At 41.3% G+C, this 21,864-nt stretch overlaps 1 protein-coding gene across 7 annotated transcripts in view; it reads right to left on the reverse strand.

The window, feature by feature from the left end:
* KLF12 (KLF transcription factor 12) overlaps positions 1 to 21,864 on the reverse strand; it is a 244,415-nt gene that overhangs the window by 44,749 nt on the left and 177,802 nt on the right. For 4 of the 7 annotated variants that reach the window (XM_084306475.1, XM_084306473.1, XM_084306474.1 and 1 more), the window contains 2 exons: positions 13,923 to 13,982; positions 5,996 to 6,037 (listed from right to left, as the gene is read on the reverse strand). The exons of 1 other annotated variant lie outside the window; for it this stretch is intronic. In XM_084306475.1, coding sequence (XP_084162601.1) covers positions 5,996 to 6,037; positions 13,923 to 13,982 — 102 coding nt within the window. The remainder of the gene's footprint in view (positions 1 to 5,995; positions 6,038 to 13,922; positions 13,983 to 21,864) is intronic. 2 more of the 7 variants (XM_084306477.1, XM_084306476.1) reach the window with 2 other exon arrangements.

The raw sequence follows: 21,864 nt of genomic DNA on the forward strand, positions 1-21,864 counted from the left end.
CATGGAGGAGTGCAGAGTGAAAACTCCCCCTGTGAAAATTATTTCAGCCACATCTTTGACAGCTGGCCCACAACTGCGTTACCCTGGGAATGCCAAATCTGTGAGATAACTGAGGGGAGATAGCAGAGCTCTGGACAGCCAAGAATGTAATGATAGGAAGTGACTATTCACTATTTTTTCTAAGAACTGAAGACTTAAACTAAACAGAGAGAATAACTTTTTTCCTCACATAACTCATACTTGGAACTCATTGCCACTGCGTGCTACAGAGGCCAAAAGAATAAATGTTCATAAAACATATGTTCATAGAAAAAAGTTCATAAAGGGTGGCATCATCTATGCATATTAAACATTAAGGTCAAGAAACAGCCTCAGAGTCTAAAAGTGCATAAACTAATGATATTTTTTTAAAGCTGTAAAGTAGAAGATGTATGAGGGCAGAGGGGAAATAGGTATTCCAGAGGAAGAATCACTCTATACCAACCTTGTGATGCCCTTTCAGTAATGAATAAGCAAGTTACTGGGTCTGCTTGGACTGACTCAGTAGGAAGGATTTTAGACTTCGATCATTTGTTTCTACACAAAAAGTAGTGTAACACACACCTTTGACATCATATGCCAGCTTTAGTGAAGGACCTCCACAACGAAGAGCATGTACGCTGGTTCTTAAAACAGCAGGAGTAGGATGACCTCCAAATCTCACACTGCTTGTGGTATTTACAAGTATACAGCATGCTCAACGAAGGACAGCTTAAAAATGATAAATCCAAGAAATCACACTCATCAGGAAGGGAGAAGTTCAGCTTGCAACATACCTTGGCTATCCACCTGTCCAACAACTCTTTGCTGTGCATTGCCCACTCTTTTGTTCAGGCCTAATCCAAATGACAAGCTGAGGAGCACAGTAACATTTCCTATTCAAGAATATTTCTTAGTCTCATAAGGACATGACATCTTTTCTAGTATCATCCAGCCCAGGAGGCAGGTGTAGGGAGCATGAAGAAATAGCTAAGGGCATGGAAGGGAGATGTGTGAGCTTCCTGCTTTCAGCACGAGATGTTGGAAGAGAAGTGAGGAGCCACTGTAAAGGGTTTAGGCCTGGGGAAGGAACAGCCAAAATCAACAGTACATGCAGGCTGCAAAGGTGACTGAAGCATACTGGAAGCAGCAATGGATAGACTGAAAAGTTGAGAAGGGGCAGATATTTCAATAGCTGGCTCAACCAAATGCTCCTTGTCCTTGGTGTTAAGAGCATTTTCCCTAAAAACATTCCTGCTCAAAGAGAGTAGAGTATCTTAGTAACTTTTGCTCATCAGGTCTGGTGGTACAAGTACCAATACTATGGAAATGATTTTAATTTTCTGCTCTGAAATCACTGTATGGCGTAATGCTTGCACCAAGATTATGCACAACAGTATTTAATAATCTCTTACCACGACACAGTGATGGAGAGGGTGGCTAGGAAAGGGGATCCTTAAAAAAAAGATATAAAAAAAAACACTGACAACAACAAAAAACCTTCTGCAAAATTGCCATACTAGTCATTTTCGTGAAATGAAAAGTAATTTACACAGCAGTTTTACAGAAAAAGGAATTATGCAGTTAATTGGCATTGCTGGATAATTACACTGTACATGAGGCCTTGCTTTTAAGAGAAAATACAAGCTAATAAAGAGAGCCAGTTGATCAGTAATGGCAGGGCTTTTGGGAGATACCAGAGACACAAAGCTAAATAATTTAAAGCAAAGGAGTATAATGACTGTGAAACTAAATTATTTTAAGTTTACATTAATTCTCCACCCAATTACATGTCTAATGTTAAATGCAAAAGCTAGAGAATTCCCCTCTGCTGCCTCGTCTGCAAGCACACGCAGCGAAAACAAGGAAGCCAAGGGAACGTGATCCGAACATGACCGGACTCTGAATGCCTGCCTTGAACTGCCGCATGCATCCTTAATATCCAGAGGTCTGCTGGAGAGCTAAGCCAGTTTACACCTCCCTCTGTTTACTTCTGGTTCAAGTAAGGTCTCTGCCCAATACGGCCACTGCAGTCAATCGATTCTCTCTGCAATGCTTTTTGTACCTTTCAAGCACCAGCAGTAGATGGCTCAGCCTGGCTGTCTATTGCCACAGTTACCGGGGAGAAACCAGAGAGAAGTTAAATAACATGGAATTAACAATGAAAATGATGACTGGTGTAATGAGGCCGTAGCGTTACCTTTGCATTAGAAGCAATTTAGCCCTGATTGCTATTGACCTTTGGTGATGCTGTATCCAAGTGAAATGTGCTATCCTAGAAAAGTGCGGGTATACTGGAAGGCAGACTGTGTTTCTGAGGGTATTCGTAAATAAACCGTATCACTTCTCTTCCTACATTAGAGCTTTATCTTACCTCTGAGTTATCAGCATGCAGCAGTCAACCTTACTTTGTGTAAAAAACAACGCAGAAAAAAAACCTTGACACAGTATACCTAGCAAATTATTATTATTATTACTTCTATGGCACCCAAAAGAGTACTCAGTACTTCACGAAGTAGTTAAAAAGACAAACTATGTGCCACACAGACCTAGCACTCAGTGAAACAGTAGAGCTGCATGGGGTGGAAAAACAGGAGGAGGTGGTGTAACAAGAGGAAGTTTACAGGTTACAGGAATATCATCAAACAGTTACTGATACAGGGGACGTGAGGTTCAATGCATGTTATCAATTCTTACTCCTCGTGCTCAGAGAAATCCCTGGGATGGGATGTTTGTTATCATGCTTTCTCACTCCACGTTTATTTCCAAAAGCACCGTTTGCTTGCATGGTAATCTGTATCTTATTTTGCTTAGGTTTTGCAGCCCGAAAGTGGATGTATTTGAAAATCGTGTCATTTCCAAAATAAACATGACCATTAAGGATTTACAGTTTAGCAAATAGCAGCCCCAGATTTTGAAGCTTTCACTGATTTCACAGGATGGTGTCACAAAATCTGTGACTTTGGGCCAAGATGCACCACAGCAAACACCCAGAAGCAGCTCATGTCCCTGCACACGATGTAATGCACTGACAAATCACACTGTGGGACTCTGCATGCTCTCAGCCTATGCTAGAAGAACTGCAACAGATGTGTTTCTCTCATTTGCTCTTCATTTAATTTTTAGGACTCACTGTTTGGGGAACTGGATAGGCCACTTGGTGTAGATGATGTGTTCCTACTGAAACACTACGATGCTGTATAAATCCATTGCTCTCACACCTCTGTGTGCTGACAGCACTTCCCTGTCCTCTGTGGGAAGGACTGCAGCATCCTTTGCCTGCTGGATGCACTGGGGACAGCCCAGGGAGGAGGCAAAACAGAGGAAGGTGCATTAAAGAGAACGACCAGGAAAAACTAGAGTGCTCATTACCAAATGCATCTCCCAGTACAAAAACAATTGCCATACAACTCCCTGCTCTTTGGGCAACCGCATACCGCCCAGAACAAAGCACACTGCTGGCGCCTCCGGACTATTAATAATAGTAAGGTATGTGCTTCAGCAGGAGGGAGGACTGCAAGGGGTGGTGCTCCACGGGGCTGGCATAAGGAATGGATCTGCTCCAGGCTGCCTGCCAAATCCATCGGAAAACTTGACTTTTCCAGGGGCCGCCAAAGGATGCTTTTCTCCAGCCTGCAGTACTCCTGTGAGGACTTCTGCCTGCAGAAGGGAAGTGTTTCTGCTTGCTCTCCAGCCTCTCCAGCCATTACCACTGCATCCTGATGAAATGGGGTCACCAGGCTGGTCACCCTGCCTGCCCTCGCTGTAACGGCTTCTGCTTCATGCCCAGGGGCGTATGCAGAGGTCAGCAGCCAGTGAGTAAATGCCTGATAAAGAAATTATTCCAACTAGCCCCTTAACTCAAGGGGATGCAAGAGGGATGGCAGAGCCAGCTGCAGGCACTATTTGGGTTTGCCCATAACCCACTGCTAATGCAGGGAATAGGATATTTCACCAGATACAGAGGAGAGAGCAGAGTAATTGCTCATTTTGAAGGAAACAGCTCAGTCCCTGCTATTGGTCTCATACTCCAGAGGTTTTGGAAAGGCATGAAATCAGTAAACCAGCACTGAGAAAAGAAGGGGCAAAAAGGGCTAACAAATAACAATGGTAATATCTATCAGTGCACATTTTAGCATAGCGAGACACATCCAAGGGAAATAAACTAAATAATCATGAAGGACCTTCTGCAGTTACAGTCTTGAACCACCTTTAGGTTTCCACAGACATAAACTACCTCTGGGATGCCATGTGTCCCTGCTAGGGCTCTTTTCCCACTTTGGATGCCTGACAAACTGCAGAACAATGTATCCTCACAGAGAAACGAAATTCCAGATTCCTGCCTTACTTAAAAGGATTGCAGACGACTAGCTGCTAGAAGCATTACTAAATATGTTGATGGTTCATTCCTGAGTTTACTCTTGTTACTGCTTGTGCTTCTGGTTTCTGTACCACAAGAACGGCCAGGCAGGCACTGCACACACTTGCTGTTGTGCAGATCTGCTGCAACACCTCATTTTCACCGGCAGAGCTGATGGAGGCTTCCCAGTTTGTTTCGCCCAGCAGCCTGGCCCTGCTGCTGAGCTGTGCTGTGGTGCGTTGAGGGAGAGCCTAGCTCCCTGCGAATGTGCCAACAGACCTTGTCTCTACACCAACCTTCAGCTTTCAAACCATTAACGCTGGCTCCACAGGTGGGAGAGGCAATTTAGCTTCCTTGTGTACCCAGCAGAAGGAATTTGAGATACCATCTATTTTGCAGAGGATTAAGGCTACCAAGCGTCTATCTTAAGACATCAGCCCGCCTCACAAATACAAACAAGCAGTTCGAGTTTCCAGGGACACATTATCTCACGCTATGGGATATGCCGAGGGGTTAACCTAAGCCTCAGAGATAGTGTTTTGAAAATGGTTTAGTGAAGGCACTGTCACCTCCTAGATATAACTTTGTTTGTATTAAATGAAGTAATAATAGTAAACAAAAACGACAACATCTTTAGGAGTTTCCTCAAAATAAATAAATAAATAAAGTCTTGAGGATTCCTGGGAGCTTTTCTTGTGCACTAAAAATGCCTGCTGTGCAGTCATGCTGTCCCAGTGGAGATGCCCAGAGATTGCAGAGCTTGCACTGCCTCTGTGCTGGCTGTGCCCAGCTCTCTGACTGGAGATGTCCCTTCCCTGCCCAAATAAACTCCACACGACTTTGCAGGAAGTCTTTTGGAAAGACTTTTTCTTTTGGAAAAAAGCGTATCTGAATTAGCACCTCACTCCAGCCTGGCTCCTATACTAGTAAGAAAATCCATGAGCATTGCCCCGAGATGTCCCTGTGGAGGGCCAACCATGGCTCCTCTTTTCCGACCAAGCGCACCCCTGCACTTGCACAGTGCCGTTCTCGCAGCACTCTTTATTAACGTTTTCCCCAGGACGGCTGCCACAGCTGAGCCGTTCCGCACAGATTTTCTGCTCGGTATGGGGGGGTTGCGAGGGAGGGGGTGTTAATTATACAGCAAGATGGAGCGGGGCCAGGCAGCCCCTCTGGCGAGCGGTCTCCTCCGCGCACAGCCTCCTTCCTGCTGTGTTGCAGCCACAAGGATCACCTGTTGGTCTTGGCGCCCGCCCAGCCTGGGGCCTAGCGGAAATGACAGAATCAGCGAGAAACGAGAGCCAGCTTGTGTTGCAGCTACCCAAATGAGGGAAATACAAAAACAGATGATGGCAACGTGACCCGGCTGCTGCAGGCAGGAGCCAAGAGGGGGTGGGGTAGAAGGGAGCGGAGGAAGGAGGAATATATTGGGGGGGGAACAACAACAACAACAAAAAAAGCAGACAGCTAAAAAATAAGCTTTTTTTTTTTTTTTTTTTTTTTTTTCTTCTTCCCCTGCTGGGTCTTTCTGCTTTCTCTTTCCACATTCAGCACAGCAAAAACATGATGAGCTTTCTCCCTCCATACAAGCACCTGCCGATGCGAAGAACTACCTACCTTGCTCCTGCTCCTGCTGGGGAGGTCGCGTCTTTCCATCTCCTAAAGGAGAGATTTCAAAGGGATATTCAGATACAGGCAGCAGAAACAATCTGCCTTTTTCAGACAGGCTCCTCTCTGTCCTGCGTGGTGACATGCGAACAGTTCAAGGATCTCTCACAGGTTTGTGTCTGGAATCCCCTCTGCCATAAAAACAGCGCTCAGCAAAAACCTGTATTTGGGTGAGCTGCAGCATCATGCAGCAGAAGGATTAAGCAAAACTTGCCTCTTGTTTTGTTCTTCTGAACAGAAAATATAGCTAAGAAACCACAGAGAAGCTACTACTAACAACTTCAAGTAGAGGACTGTTGTCCTTTAAATGATAAAAATATGAGCTCTGATTATGCATTACATCTCCAGACATAACTAGCTTCATACAAGTTCTTGGCATACATGTTTACTCAAAGCAGAAACTATCCTCACAACTGAAATTTCCAGGGTAATTTCTCCAGACCCTTGCATTCAGACCTATTTCAACATAATAAAAGCATACTCCCTCCAAAACCTTAACAGGCTTTAAATGCGCTTTGAAGAGATTTTTAATATTTTTTACACAATAATTCTTAGAAACAGTAACAATAAAAGCAGGAAAAACTTAATTCGTAAAAGGAAGTTTTTCCTCTCCGAGAGCAATAGAATGGATCCCCAGAGCTTGCTGCTTCCTGAGGAAAGCCTTCATAAATAATGAATAATGCACATTGCAATTCCTCCGTAATCCTTCAAACACATCCAGCATCGAACAGTTTCTGTGGCTTTGGCCCTTAAGCTGTAGCAGTTTTTGCCTTGCCCTCCCCAGTTTCACCAGCTTACTCAATTTCTCTTCTTTCCAGCAACTAGGTAGGCAAGCAGAAGCAGGATTCGAGTAGTGGGAGCAAGCTGGGGCTAATTTGCACATTATGAATTATTCAGGCGCTCCTGATTCCTGCACCTGCACACAGGCAGGAAGCTTGCGAGGAGCAGTCATTACTCTTCTCTTGGGTTTGCACAAGCTCAGTTACTGCTCAGACACTTTGTTCTGTAACTAAGGGCTGCAGGTCTTGCATTAAGTAGTGGAAGTGGGGAAAAATAAATAAATCTCACGTCGTCAACTCCCCTCCCCACCCCCCGTCCGCTGCCCCATAGCCAGGATAATTATTCCAGCCCTTCCAAGACAATGGGAGTTTGTATCAGAATGCCGAATTCATCTCACATGTGCTAATCCAGATCAGAGCATCAGCAGAGAAAAATGGTGTGTGCACGAGCTGGTCTTGTCAGATATTTACTCAGCTGTATTAGTCTGTGTGTTTGAACTTTTCTCTAGCTCAGGGCATCAAGTATTTCACGTGCTAACTTGATCATTATGGCATCCTTCTTCACAGATGATACAGCAGAAACACATTTTCTCCTTGGCCTTCTGGCTAACATCATGGGTACTGACACCTTAATACTATTAGAAGAGTCTATACTGGGCTTTCAACAGGACGGATTTAACAATAGCTCTTTTCCATCTTCATCTACCAGTATCTTGGTAAACAAAACATGACACCTAACAGAAAATCCTGATATGATCCGTGAATCTAGACAGCCATTAAACACATTTGCAGAGGGCAGATACAAACCAATTAGCAGTACAAATATTTCAAGGTAACAATGAGATTTTTTTCAGCCAATATGCTAAGGTAAAGAGATCTGAAATTACCATGCAAGTTTAAAGCAGCAAACACCACCCTTATCCTTACTATATCTCATGCCCATAGTTGCACTGAATATATCTGGGTCTTGTCCTTTATTAACATGCCATCACCAACAACTTTTCAAGTTAAAAGATGGTCTCATTAATCACAGGCAGCTAAGCATCATGCTTGGAGTGATTCAGTGCAACAGATCTGCAGCAACTGATAACGAAACCTCTTTAATCCCCTGTTCCAAAATAACAAGTCAAACACAAGTGTTAAGCATTCAGAAGGGTACGGTCAATCCTTATCAAATCTTCGCTCTTCTCTCCATGCCTAAGGAAGTTAATTCAGCTTCCTTTTGCTGAATGTGTGAATGGCCCTACACTGCTCCTATCTCATTCCTACCCAATAATAGGTTCTCTGGCTCTTTTTAGGGTATTTTAATTGGGCATGTAAACACGTTTTATTCTTTGATGCTCTTTCATTCAGCATCATTAATCCCCAGCATGAAATCAATAGACTTACAACGCTTAATCACGTCAAAACGCAACATACAAACCCACAAATGACTTTAGCTCATCACACAGTGAATAGCTTGCAAGTTGGAAACTATGCCTTCTTTTTGCCTTGGGATTCAGCAAACCCTAAGCAAGTCTTTCATAGAAATAAACAGATTCTCTCTCCAAGTATCTGCCATTAGGAAAAAAAAAAAAAAAGTTGTTGATAAACAAAACATGGGATTTTATGTTTGCTCTGTCATCTTTCTTCATCCTTTGCAGTCACTTATGAGAGAATAAGCGCAGGCCTTATAAGAAATACTTATACTTGTTTTACAGCAACCTCTTGGCAGCATGCACGTTTAAAACTGTTTTTTAAAGGCTGCAGTAGCTGGACCACAGAGTATACTGGAGGTGCAAAGGAAGGGAAAAATTTTTTGCAGGTGTTTATTTTCCTTTTTTTAATGGTTAGCAGACACTGTTTTTCCACTTGAAAAGCATATGTAAGGGGCAACAACCACTGCCTTTTTTTTTTTTTTTTTTTTTTTTTTTTAAAGATAATTTGCTCTACCTTATATATGATTTCTAAAGCCAAAGGGATACACAAAGTGACAAGAAACTCTTTAATGCTATGGAAATCATGGCTGAGACATAAAAATTAAGGACAGCCAGTTCCATTGTCTGATAGACAAAAGGGAAAAAGGAATCCTCCAGATAAAGGAAGGGTAGCTTTAATTCTCGTACTTAAAAAAAAAAAAACACTGAAAGACTTCTCCTTTGAAAGAAGAAAATACAGTTTTAAAAGTGAAATGCTTGAAGAAGGTGTGGAAACTAGCGTGCTGAAACCTTGCTTTGCAAAGGTTTCCATGACCGCATTCCCAGCCACTGTCCCATCAACTGGCATACCCAGCATGTCCCCAAACTCATGGGGTCCTTCGCTGTTCCAGCAGAGCTTCTTCAGGCACTACCACAAGACATACTCACTCTGGGAGGTTCCCATTTTCTATCCACAGGCAAGGCAATGTCCTGAACTTTGCCTACATCTTGTGAAGAAGCCCCAAAACAGAGGCAGAGTTTTAATGGTGGTGGCACTGGTAACTTCCTGTCTTGTACCTGTGTGTTCATGTGGTTTTGGCCAGGTAAGGAGAGACATTGGTTGCAGTCCTTAGACTGAAGGGTTCATTCAGCATCTCCCCCATCCCAGGAATAACCTGCCTGAAAGGACTCTGGGTCTTCTGCATGAGCACCAATGGAAATGAGGTTACTCTGCTCCAAGGAATGCAAGAATCACAGGGATAAAAGCTGTGCAGAAAAGGGGGATCCTTTCTCCATAATGGAAATCTGGGCACTCAGTTTCAAGAAGGAAATGGTGAAAGCTCTGTTTCAGTGTCCAGGGCTGTTTCTGTTCTAACACTGCTCCAGGGAACTAAGCCCCAGTCCTGTCCGCACTCAAGCAGAATTCAGGCTCTGCTTGCCCACTCTCCTCATCCTCTGCTCCTTGTCTATGCAGTGCTCTGTATTCAGTAAGAAGGGAGATGAGAAACTCCACCGTCCCACAAATATCCCATGTGATTAGACCTGTGTGAGGATCCTAATGATTAAAATGTCTCTGTGATGCTTGCGCTGAGAACACAGGTCTCACCTGACATGCTAAGTTAACAATGTTCCTCTGCAAAAAGTGGGAGCACTGCTGTTGGTGCTACCAGTTTGTTTCCCAAAAGAATCATCCCTGCTCTGTTACCCAAAAAAAAGATCTGAAGACTACCTTGAAATGAAGCAGATGCTTTTAGTTCTTGCTGGTCCCCTCTGTAGTTCCTAAAAACTTTTCTAATGTGACAGGGTTGGTGTTCCTATGGAAGCATTTAAGCTCCCTAGACAGGAAAGAGAAGTATACAGCTAAATCAGATGGGTAAGACCTTTGATCACTCCTGAGGCATGTGTCTCCAATGATTATAAGAGGGAATTCCGGTGTCTTTTTTCACCCTGCAGAACTTAACCTTAACCTACAGGCAAAAGTTGGTGTCTCAGTTAGGCACAAGTGCTTTTTGCTCAAGGTTTAAAAAATGCTCTGAGTGTAAAATGGAGGTGCCACTGCCTCTAGTGTAGCATGATGCTCTCAGAACAGCTGAGCGAAGGAAGGAGAATTTCCTAGTAGGTGTGACTAATCTGTACTTTACTGCAAGTATCTGGAGTCTCAGTGACCTCCTGATTTTGCAGTTTTTCCCCACTGAAAGTAGTATTTATGCACTGAGCTGCAAGGAGGAAAAGGCATAGATTAGGGAATTGCTTCAAACTCCTTGACTAGATGCATTAATTTTTTATTGCCTCAGTTTTAAAAAAATAGTAAAAAAAAAAATGAGCTAAAAGTAAAGTATGTAACAAGGACATTCCAAATCAGGCAAAGCAAAGATTAAGCATTTTCTTCTGGCAGTTACATTCTATTTATTATCACCATTATTCTTTATTATTTTGCCTTAAAAATGACCCAGATTATCTCCCCAAATGTGTTGCTTTTAATGTTTGACAGAGACTAGATTTACTCATGGTTGAAAGCAATCAAAGTTCAGGCACAATAATTTATTCTTCTAAAATCCAGTGCTCTGCAGTTACAATTTGGTCCTAGAGATGAATTGCAAGTACCGACCTGGGCCTCACATTCCTAATGACTTAATGGGAATCCTAACAAGTGAAACAGTGTACTTCGCAATGCTTACTTACTTTTTAAACTGGTGACAAATGGGAAGTACTGCTTTGAGCTTGCCTTACAAACAGCAGGAATAAAACAAAACAGCAGAAACGTTTGTCTTTGAATAGTGGAGAGTCAAAGCAAACCAAGGTAAAAACAGCATCCGGCAGGGTAATTCAGATCAGTGAAGTCATCCAACTCCATAGCAGCCTGACCCCAACGTAGCCCCAGAGCTACAGCTGCCAGCTAGACAGCTACTAGCCAACAAACTAGCAGAGGTGCAAGCCAAGGAGCCAGCAATGAACCCACGTGCCAATGCAGGAAAGCTATATTCCAGAATTTGGCATCTGGGTCCTTCAGCTGCCAAACATCTCCCATCTGGCAGAGTCTGTGGAATGAGGTGTTTAAAAAAAAAAAAAAAAGATAAAAGCAGTACTGCCTCTAAGACACCAATGATAAAGAGGCACGCTGTGCCTGCCAACATCTGAAATTCACATATGACATCACGTTGTCAACAGTGAAATGGTGGACTGGGGAACTGGGGTACTTCTGGATCAGGAGAGGCAGCATGGACAAAATGTTCAATGTACCACAAGAAAAGAGTAGTTGACATGTATGAACTGGAGCAACACTCCCAGCCTGTGACCGTCCATGGAGGTCAGCAGATGCAGAACGCAGGGGATCAGTTTTGAGTAAAACTGAGATTTCATAAGCACAATACAAACAACCTACAAAAAATGTTTCTTCAAGACTTGGTGATCCACTCTGTTACCCCACTGTAACAAAGAAAATCAAGTATCTGTGAATGTTTTTGTACTCTCGTAACTAAAACATCATCATTGTGAGTGTCATTTTATGGAAAATAGCTTTCTTGAAATGCAGGGGGAAAACGTAACTTCAGTAAGAAAAAAATGAAAAAAGGAAGAGAACTGAGGATGCGTAAAATTTCATTCAAATGAAATACATACACTCACATAGCTGTATTTAATTGAAACAGTTCATTTCTAATAAGCAGTTAGTGTTCCTAAGCTGTTAATAGCTCTATACTCCAAGAAGCAAGACCAGCTGTGATGAATACTCCTAGCAGTGCAAGAAGCGTTAAGTGAACCATAGGAATTCATAATTTTAAGTGATATATTGATTAAATTTAAATTCATCTCATTGGCCTCACTTCCACCTTTCACCCTTCAGATAGGTCTACATGGCCTAGACAAGGTTTGACAGATATGACCTTCTTGAACAATTTGCTCCATTATTTTAAAAAGACACCAAAGACCCTATATCTCTCTTCCAAGTTTAGGGTTTTATGAACAGCTATTTGCCTTACCAAAATATTATATTTCAGCCTCATCTCACTCCAGTCAGAGCCAACAAATTTGCAGTGGTTTAGAGCACTGAGATGCCCCAAGCAATCTTCATCTACTTATAATCATCCCGGCTGTTCAGGGGGTCTTACTAGTAGGATATAATGTTCTTTGTTATGGTATGTGTAAATTCACAACAAATTTTTGGAGCAAATTATTGACAACATAAAAACTTGAGAAACAAATTGACAACATAAACCTCTCTCTTGAAAATGCTTCCTGTAGAATAGAAGTTAATACGAGTGACTATATAGACTATTATTACTAACTATAGCTAAGAGTCTGTATCTAAAATTGTATATGAAAAACATGTATTTTAGAAAGAAAGAATTTTGAGAGGTTGGTAGTTTCTTCAGAATAATTTTTGAAGCTATACTGATAGCTATACTGATACTTTCAATTGCACAAGTTTTGAGTGGAAACTTCTAAAAGGAAATTCTATTTTATTATTTTAAAATTAAACTTATCTTCTCAAATTCTGTTAATAATGTTATATTTTTGCTCCCAAGTAAATCTCAAAAGCTTTGTACTGGCCTTAACAGAGAAGTTGTTGCTGCTACTTTGAAAATGTTTGAGTAATAAAATCCTGCAAATTTTTAATATAAATATACTAGTTGTAATGCAATTAACTGCAAATTGGTGATACGAGGAGACTTGAGGAACGATTTCAGTATTTGACTACTCATTAGCAATTTGAAAGTGTAATTGCTCTTAAACATGCCATCTTAATTTTCTTATGAAGCTTAGATCTGCTTATAAATGTGAAGAATTAGATTTCTGCTGCAATTTATTTGCTTATAATGAATATAAGTTGTTTTTCCTTTGGTACTCCACAGATAGAGGTTCTGTGGATTACTAAGAGTAAACAAGGATGGGTTTACACTTGTCACATAACACAACTGTAAAGAAATCTTTTCAGGTGCCCACCAAACAAAGGAAGAGATGAGGACAAACAAGCAAAAACACCAAGAGCGGACATTTCATTGCATACCATTTTTAAACCCAATAAAACACAAGCAATGAATCCAACAAAAACAGCATCACTGACAGCACTGGTACACCTGTTCTGTCATGTATGACATGTATGTGCAAGCAAGGTGAACCCAAGGCACATGATGGTGTTACTGGTATTACAACACTTGCTGGAACCTCCCACTGGACTTGGGTGTAAACTCTGCACTCTAACGCAGTTTATCTACTAGGCACGTTACACAGCAAGGTTTTAAGATTTTGGCATCCTTGAAAAAACAGCAAGGAGATGTTTGCAAATACTTCTTCCTACATTTTATAGCTTTGCTCATCTACGATTTTGTGGTAATTGACAATTAGAACATATGTTATGTTGATCCATGTTAACCTTGGGTAAAGTAAGTTATTACTCAATTTCAGTAGGCTACTTTGGACATTTTCAACTGCATTATCAAACATCAGACAGGATTCTTCTTTGATATTTTCATATTTTATTTACTAGGATTTGGAAAAATTGCAATTTTCCCACAATGCACACCATCACCCTCCCAGCCCCCAGAAGATAAAAAACAAAACCAAAAATCAACTTTGGACCTTGCCCAGCCCCACATATCCCCCAGCCATGACATAAAGAGGGAAAGAAAGCTGAAAAGTACTGCTACTAGGCTTTGTCAATAAAACAGAACATTATATAATACACAATAAAATGCTTCATACCTGGAGTTGAAAAAACGAAAAGGGTTAGCAGCTGACCTGGCACAGCCCCACATGCTCTCTCTGGAAATTGAACACAGACAATTAGGAATTTTAAGTTACCCCAAACAATTGCAGGGGACTTAGACAAAGTTGAGGAACACTTACTGCAAAGTAAGCACACGGCCTCAGCACGGAAGGGATTTAAGATTTTTCCATTCATTTTAAAACTCCTCCTTAAACTGAAATTGCTCTGTAGAGGCCCCAGCTAATACTAAACAAGTCATTAGGAGCTCTGCCATTAATTTGTGTGGGAGTAGAGTCAAGGCTTAAGGGCCCAGGTGTCACTTGGTGGTGGTCATTCTGGATCATGGTGGATCACATTTGCTCATTAAAAAATAATCAGTGACCAAGAAGAAAACACTAAGGAGAACCTTGAGCAGACAGACGTTGCGTGAAGAGGGAATACAGGCTAGAGCACACATTCCCTCCCAAAATTGTGCTGCTTAAGCAACATTATTCCTAACACATCATAGAATGACCTAGCCATAAATGCTTTTACTTATAACTGAGACTCCAGGGAAAATAGATAATCTGCTATGATATTATCTGGAATATTGAACAATACAAATGTACTACGTAATATCTGCATAAACCCTCATGCTGTGATTTGGACTACATGGAGTAGTCCTTTTCACTGACAAATTCTGATCTACTGTATGTATTCAAACAAGAAGCAACAGACAGCTGGCTTTCTGAAATAGTTCCACCACGTTAGAAAAGAAAAAAGAAAAACCTGTAGAAAGCCAAGCCTATGAATAACCCCCTTCAGTCTTTCCCTCTGTGGTTTAGACCTCAGACGTACCACAAAATCAGTCTGAGGCCAACGCCCAAGAAGCTAGCAAAAAATATTAGAATAATAACATGAATCATAAAAAATGTTGTAGCACACTAGCCGTTCAATGCATTTGCACTGCAAACATTTTGGTTCCTTTACAGTGATCAGTTAAAATGGTCAGGTTGGCACAATAATTGTAGAAAGTGAAAAGGAAACTTGCAAAGAGACTTCTCTAGATTTATCTAACTGCTCTTACCTTTGGCCCTTGGTAACCTGTGGCCTAACTTGGCACCTCAACATTTACAAATAATTTTTTTTTCCCCCAGATTTTGCACTGCATCCTTCAAACTTCTCACATTTCCATGTTTGAAGTGTACAGTAAATATTTGTCTTCTTTACTGTTCGATTTTGCCATTTGCTAAATGATAAATTTCTGATAATGACAGAAATCTGCCACCAAAATGACAAAAGGCTGCAAAAAACCTTCATAGCAAACTGCAATTTATCAACTCTATCATGGCCTGACATTGCTTTTCCCACCCTCTTTCTCCACTCCACGTCGAGTTTCTGCATTCTCCCGAAGTGCATCTGAGGTATGTGTCCCATGAGATCACTAGGTACACTAGATACTAGGTACTAGTTATTTCACAACTGCACCACTACGTAACCAAAGGCACTGGGCAAAACCTCCCCCACCCCATTAACCCTCAACTGAACTCAACGTGCTCTGGAAAAATGGTAACTAGAAACCATGGCATTGACCGCTCTCTCCCACGTCAATTAATTTATAATCAGCTTTTAGCTCACTCTACATCTTACTAAAAAAATATTTATTCCCACAGCTAACACGAACAGCAATACATTACTCTGAAACCATGACCAAACTTTGTACAATTCTTTTCATAAAAGTCCATTTTTAACACATAAGCAATATGGCAGGCCAAAAATACAGCTGGTGAAGATGAGTATTTGCATGCTGAATTTTTGCCAGTGGGAAATTCAGCAGACAATTAAAACTCTGGTAAGAACCTCCGTTACATAGGCACTAAAGAGAAAACAACACCAGAAAATCCATCTTCCAAAAACCCCAAAAGACACCTAAAACTTGCAATGTTCCTCTTGGTTTGGCCTGAAAGCCAAACGGCTGTGGCTTGCAAGTGTAGACAACTTAGCCTAAGATAGCTGATGCGTTTCCTGCCCCTAGCTGGCTGCCTTGTTCTCACCTTACTGACATCTGAGTGGAACAAACAAGTTTACAAAGCCACATTTTCAGATTAAAATGTACCTTAAAATACCACTCATTCAGTAAGTTGGGGTGGATGAGGAATGGAAGGGAGAGACTGGCATTTAAGTGCATGCCTCTGCATCCTGTCTGGGCAGCTGAGCAGCTACCTCCCACCCCAACACCGCTCTGATCCAGAAGTCCAACCCTTGCCTCTGGGGCTGAAGCTTTTCTGTGCACTAGAAATGGCTAAAACACACTTGACAACATGGATTCAGCATAAAAAGGGATCTGTAATAGTCACTTTCTAATCCAAAATACCAGTGTAGGAGGAAAAAGAAGAGGAAAAGGATGTTGTGGGGCCACTCCTTGTTATCTTTTGCATCCTAGCCTTGTATTCAGTTGGCAAACTTGGGTATCTGGCTTCCTAAGTCAGTGTGCTAACCACTGGGTTTACAAGGCAGATGTAGGTGGCTGCATGACCACTGCCACTGGCTGTCATGTCTTTAGAAGGAGTGGATCCCCTCCTTTGAGACTGCTAGGAAGAAGATAGAATGGGTTTTAAAATAGGTAGAAGCAGGTAAGCTCTGAATAGATTGCTTGCCCTCTCATTTTCCACAATGGGAAGTTGGCAACCTAAACCTTTTTTTTTTTTTTTCCTTTTTTCCCTGAACTTGGCGTTAATGATCAGGTCACAAGCTCCACAGAGAACAGAGATGACCCATAGCCATACACCTAGCAGGTAACCAGAGCATTTAAGTCTTTGCTGATGATACTAAGGGAGTGCTGATGCCTTGTGTAGGTGCTCTGAAACCTCTGGACCCAAACACGTTTTATAACCTTACAACGCTTCTGCCAGGACCCCAGAGTTGACAATCCACACCTTGTGCCAAGAGTCTGCATGGTTCATCCTGGCTCTGAGCACATGTAGTTCATGCACATTGTATGGGACTAGCGGTACCTCTATGCCATGTGGTACATTAACAGGCGTGTGCCCATTACAAAACTGCATGTTCTTGCTATTAGGATGCAAACACATTTGTAAGCAAGACTATGCCCTAGTGATGGCTAAGAAGCTCAGAGAAATTACATAGTGATACAAAAAACAAAAAGTTGGGCAGTGGAAATGCTGAGTGCAAAGGGAATCAACCTTTTTAGCTAAGCAAATAATTTACTAAACATTATCCTGTTCCTCCACTTTCAAAACCGCTGTGATTGAGATTTGTAATTAGATTGAGAATTTGTAATTGAGATTCAGTAATTATTCTAGCTCCTCCTGTAAAATTATTTGACTCTCTGACTCTCTGGCCACCTGACCAAAGAGAAAGCTATGGTCATCAGCTCTCTCATTTTTGGGTTCTGCTTGAAATGCTAGAGGTTTCCCTATGCAGCAGCCACTGTAGACAAGCCTTAGGATGAGCATTTTTTCAGGGCAGCCTCTGACCTGCCAGCCCACTCCGTTCTGCCTGAGCTTAATGACACAGCAAGAGTGGGTTTGATCCACTCTGGTCTCCTCTTTAGTTCCTTCCTGCCTCAGTTTTCCTATTTCCGTGTATCACTATCCTGCAGCAGCTCAGTATATCCCAGGGGGATAAATAAATAAAAATGTTGCCCAAAACTTCATTCTTGACGTGTCTTTTGTGTGTCATGGCTACAACAAAGAAGGTGCTCAGCTTGACTCTGGCACTTGTGACTGTTGGTACTTCTGATGCACCTCAGCCACTGATTTGCTTTACCTCTTATTTCAGCCTTCAGTTCCTTTCTTTTTGCCTAGAGTAACCTCATATGTGTGGTTGCTTTAAGCTCCAATTATCCCTGCCTTGAAGTGTCCAAAATAGTAATGGTCATGTCCTCGGCCACATATGCATGGACAACACCTCTTCGGCACAAGGGCTGAGCACAAAAATTTCTTCTACATCCATCATCCAGGAGCCTCCTGTCATTCCTCTTTACCTGAAGCCTAAAAAGAACTTGCTGTGAGAAATGAGGTTGTGGTGGAGTCACTCTTAGTGAAACAGGATGGAGCTAATAAAGGGGAAAACCCAGGACAACCTTTCCCCATTGTGAAGGAGAAGAAAGGAGAACAGTAGAAAAAATACATTGTGGGTTGGGTGTTTTTTTTTTTCGTTTGTTTTGTTTTGTTTTTTAGTCTTGTATTCACATGCTTACTCAATTATGCCTGGCTAAACGGTGTTCCTGTCTTAAGAGTGCCCTCCTTTGCATGCCTTTTACATATACCTGGGACCTACACAACTTCCTTCATGTTTTTGTATTCATTGGTCTGAACACTCAGGAAACATTTTTCATACATTGGTATGAGCACTGCTATTAAGAATTAATTGTGCTGCATGTTTGTCTGTCACAAAATCACAGGAACTGCCATATGGAAAAGGAAAGATAAAAACTTATCTGATCTAGATAATGAAAAAAGAAGTAATTTTGGCTCAAGTGACAGCAGAGGACAATGCTCTTTCTTTTTCTTATCAGTAAGTCAAGGTAGCAGTTCACTGAGGTAGTTTTATTGTGGCTTTTTCTGGCAGAGTTCTGCTGTCTAATCCACACCGATGAGTATTTGCTGCAGCTCTGAATTTCTTAATGCAAACCTCTCTGCCTCTGCCTTCTGTGCTGATTTAGAAAGAAAATACAGAAAACGCTGAATAATGAATCATCAGGGAAACTCCTGCCAAATAGGCGCACAAACTGCTAACCGGGTAGCAGTCATACATATTGTTACTTATAATTCACATTTCAGTGTCATGCTCTTGAAGCAGTTACACAATGCCTCCTTCTCCATCAATAAAAGGCATTTCACATATCTAACCACTAATGACTCGAGCTTCACTCTGGAGCAACACAGAGCAGTGGATTTAGCATGGGACTAGATCCCAGCTCATCCTCTGCTTTGCTGTGTGCCTTGAGCAAGACACTAACCTGCAGATAATTATAATATTTGAACACACAGGGGACCCGTACAATTTAATTAGTTAATGTTTGCAAAGCACTCCAAAGATAAAAAGTGCTATATGAATTATAATCATACTCTATTGTTTTGGGGCGTTTTATTCCAAGGAACACTTGTGTAAACATGTTTAGTGGTGTAAAATCCCAATAACGACAAAGTTTGATAACTACCTTGAAATGATTGGCACTTCTTGGACAAAAATTAAAATGAATTAACAAATTTAATCTATTTTTGAGAAGACAATTATATGAGACAATTAAATGTAGATACTAAACCGAAGCCAGGAAGCAAGATCTTTGAAAGTTTGTTTGTGATGGATAAAGGTAATGAAAGAGACATACAGAAAGTTATCTATGAACCTAAATGTTACAAATAACTCTCTTGCTGCACTATACTGGTCCCAAGACAGGCTACGTGTTACTTTTTTTCTTTTTAGCATCCAGATTTCTGTTATGGTATCAGAATTAATCGTTAGATGCAATTAAGTTAATGGTAAAACTCATCTGAACTTTAACAGAGCCAGGATTTCTTGGCCCTTTCAGCTTATTATGCTTATTAATTTAAATATTTCTCTTCAAAGGAAAATATTACTCCTAGCAATGGTATGGTAAAATATGTATTGCAGCTCAATGCCTAGCACTTCAAAGTGATTCAAAAGAAGAGAGCATATTTCCTAATGGCAATGCCTCCTTGGTCTAGACTCATCTACGAACAGTCACTGGTAACTTACTGTTGCAGGGTGGACAGGAAAAAAATATTTTTGTGTAGACCAAGCTGAAAGCATTTTTATTTTCAAATTAGCTTTCTTCAGGGACTAATTTGACAATATCCCTGTCTCCTAATACACTGTCATTTAAGCAATACCATCCTTTCAAAGCAGGCAGCTATGGCAACTTCTTTGTAGAAGGTGCTTTTGATTTACAGTTGCCGTCCACCTGGCACTTGTTCCTAATGATCACTGGCTGATGGGAAATCTGTTATTCTGGCAAAAGGCTCTGAGACATATACAAGAGATTTTCACACCAAAAATCCCAGAATCTCTGTGCATGCACAGAATGGCATCCTTTGATTTTATTGCCCAGCCTGCCAAGTTATTACGCCTGTTTTATTTTATTTTTTTTTAAATGTGGCATATGCAAAAGAAGAAAAAAAAAAAGAACCTTCTTAGAATAGTATAGGTCTATGAGTAAATTTGTGAAGTGCATAAAATACAGTGCATAAATACACTATAGAAGTCAGCACTTATTTATTGAGTTATCTGAACTGCATGGATATAGAAATCATACTTTATAGCATTGGCATAGGCCCCAAGTTTAGATGCACTGGTTCAGGTTCTTCTTGAGTCACAGACTTCTATCATGGCCTCAGAAAACCACATGGAGTAAGATTCCTCACATAACTTTACCAGTCTTAAGGTTAACCATTCTCCCTAAGCCATTTGTCCAAACTCCTTTATAACCATGGAGGAAGACAGGCACCTCCAAAAGGCATGAGATGATTGAGAGGGATTGGATGAAAGGTGAAACAATTGAACCTAGAAGTATGCACTGCTACATGCACTACTACTACACTGAGAAAATCCAAAATATTTGAGCTTATCTTTCAGGTAGCTTAAATTATGAGAGATGAACCTTGCTGCAAAGTTAAGTCCAAACTGCACCAGCCAGTACTGCTCAGGGGTTCCCTAAGATAGCTAGGTCACAGCACTCCTCTGCCAGCCCTTGTCCAGCCCAGCAACACTTTTCACAGCACCATCCTTTTTTTTTTTTTCCACCACAGGATACAGATGTGAGACTGCTGACAAAAAATAAAACTAGGACAGAAATATCCACGAAGCGGGGGACTCAACCACAATACAGATGATTGTCTGCCTTACTGGGCTCTACATCACCAGTGCATCTCACTTAGGTATCTGCATATACACCTCATTTTTAATGTTCAGTGAGTCAGATAGGTTTGTACAGTAACTCGAGAGGGCTGAGGAGAAGCCCCTTGCCAAAAGAGTCTGTGGGGAGGTGGGAGACTCACGGCCAATTCAGTTTTCTCTGTTTGGGGCCCTACTGCCCCCCATGAGCATCGCAGCAACTGAGCAATCTTCTTAGGTCTTACTGTGATGGAAAAAATTTACTGCAATGGAAAAACGCACCCCAGACTTGGCAAATCTTCATGAGAAAAGTCAAATTGAAGCTGATGTATTCCCACAATTTTACTTTAGACAAACTAGCATTCTCCAGTAAAAAAAATGCTTTATTGAGAAATTCTGGAGCAGCACTACTCAGCTCTCCATGTGCAAAATCACCATCCAATTTTGTGCCAGTTTTAAATTGAGCATTTGTTCACAGAGGGTGGATGTACCAGAGGGGAGAGAAGCAAAGTTCAAACAAGCACTGCCAAAACACTCTCACTTATGCTTCTTGGGAGACTCAGGGCAAAGTATTTTGTCAGTAACTAGAGGAAAAAACTGAGACAAAAGTTCCCTATAACGAATAGTACAGTAGTAGTAATGATTGCAGCTGAATCAGGAAAACAGACATTATCAGTGTAGAAAATGAATGGCTGACGGGAACACACGTATAAACTTCAAAAAAGATAAAAATCAATGCAGAAGTTGATTTACATTGAAGAAAAGGAGGGAGAAGAAAAGGTAAGAAAAAAAAATCAGACTCAAAAACTACTTATCAACTTGGTACTGTGGCTGTGCTGTCTATCTGCTGTGGACTTTCTTTTTCTCTCGTGCAGTATCCAAAACTTTCTTCCACTGTGTTATAATAATAAAACCCAGCAGAATTTGAAAATAAAGTAAGATGATCACATTAGCATTAACGTATCAATCATGTAACGTAGCCAAAGAGCACGGGTGGTAGGGTCAAAGCCCCCAATTTCATTTTCACTCAGCAGCATCCAGCGCAGCGCAAGAAAGAGTTCACGCTAAAGGTCAGCACGG

This window comes from Netta rufina (genome assembly GCF_964035555.1).
Source record: "Netta rufina genome assembly, chromosome: 1".
NCBI lineage: Eukaryota > Metazoa > Chordata > Aves > Anseriformes > Anatidae > Netta > Netta rufina.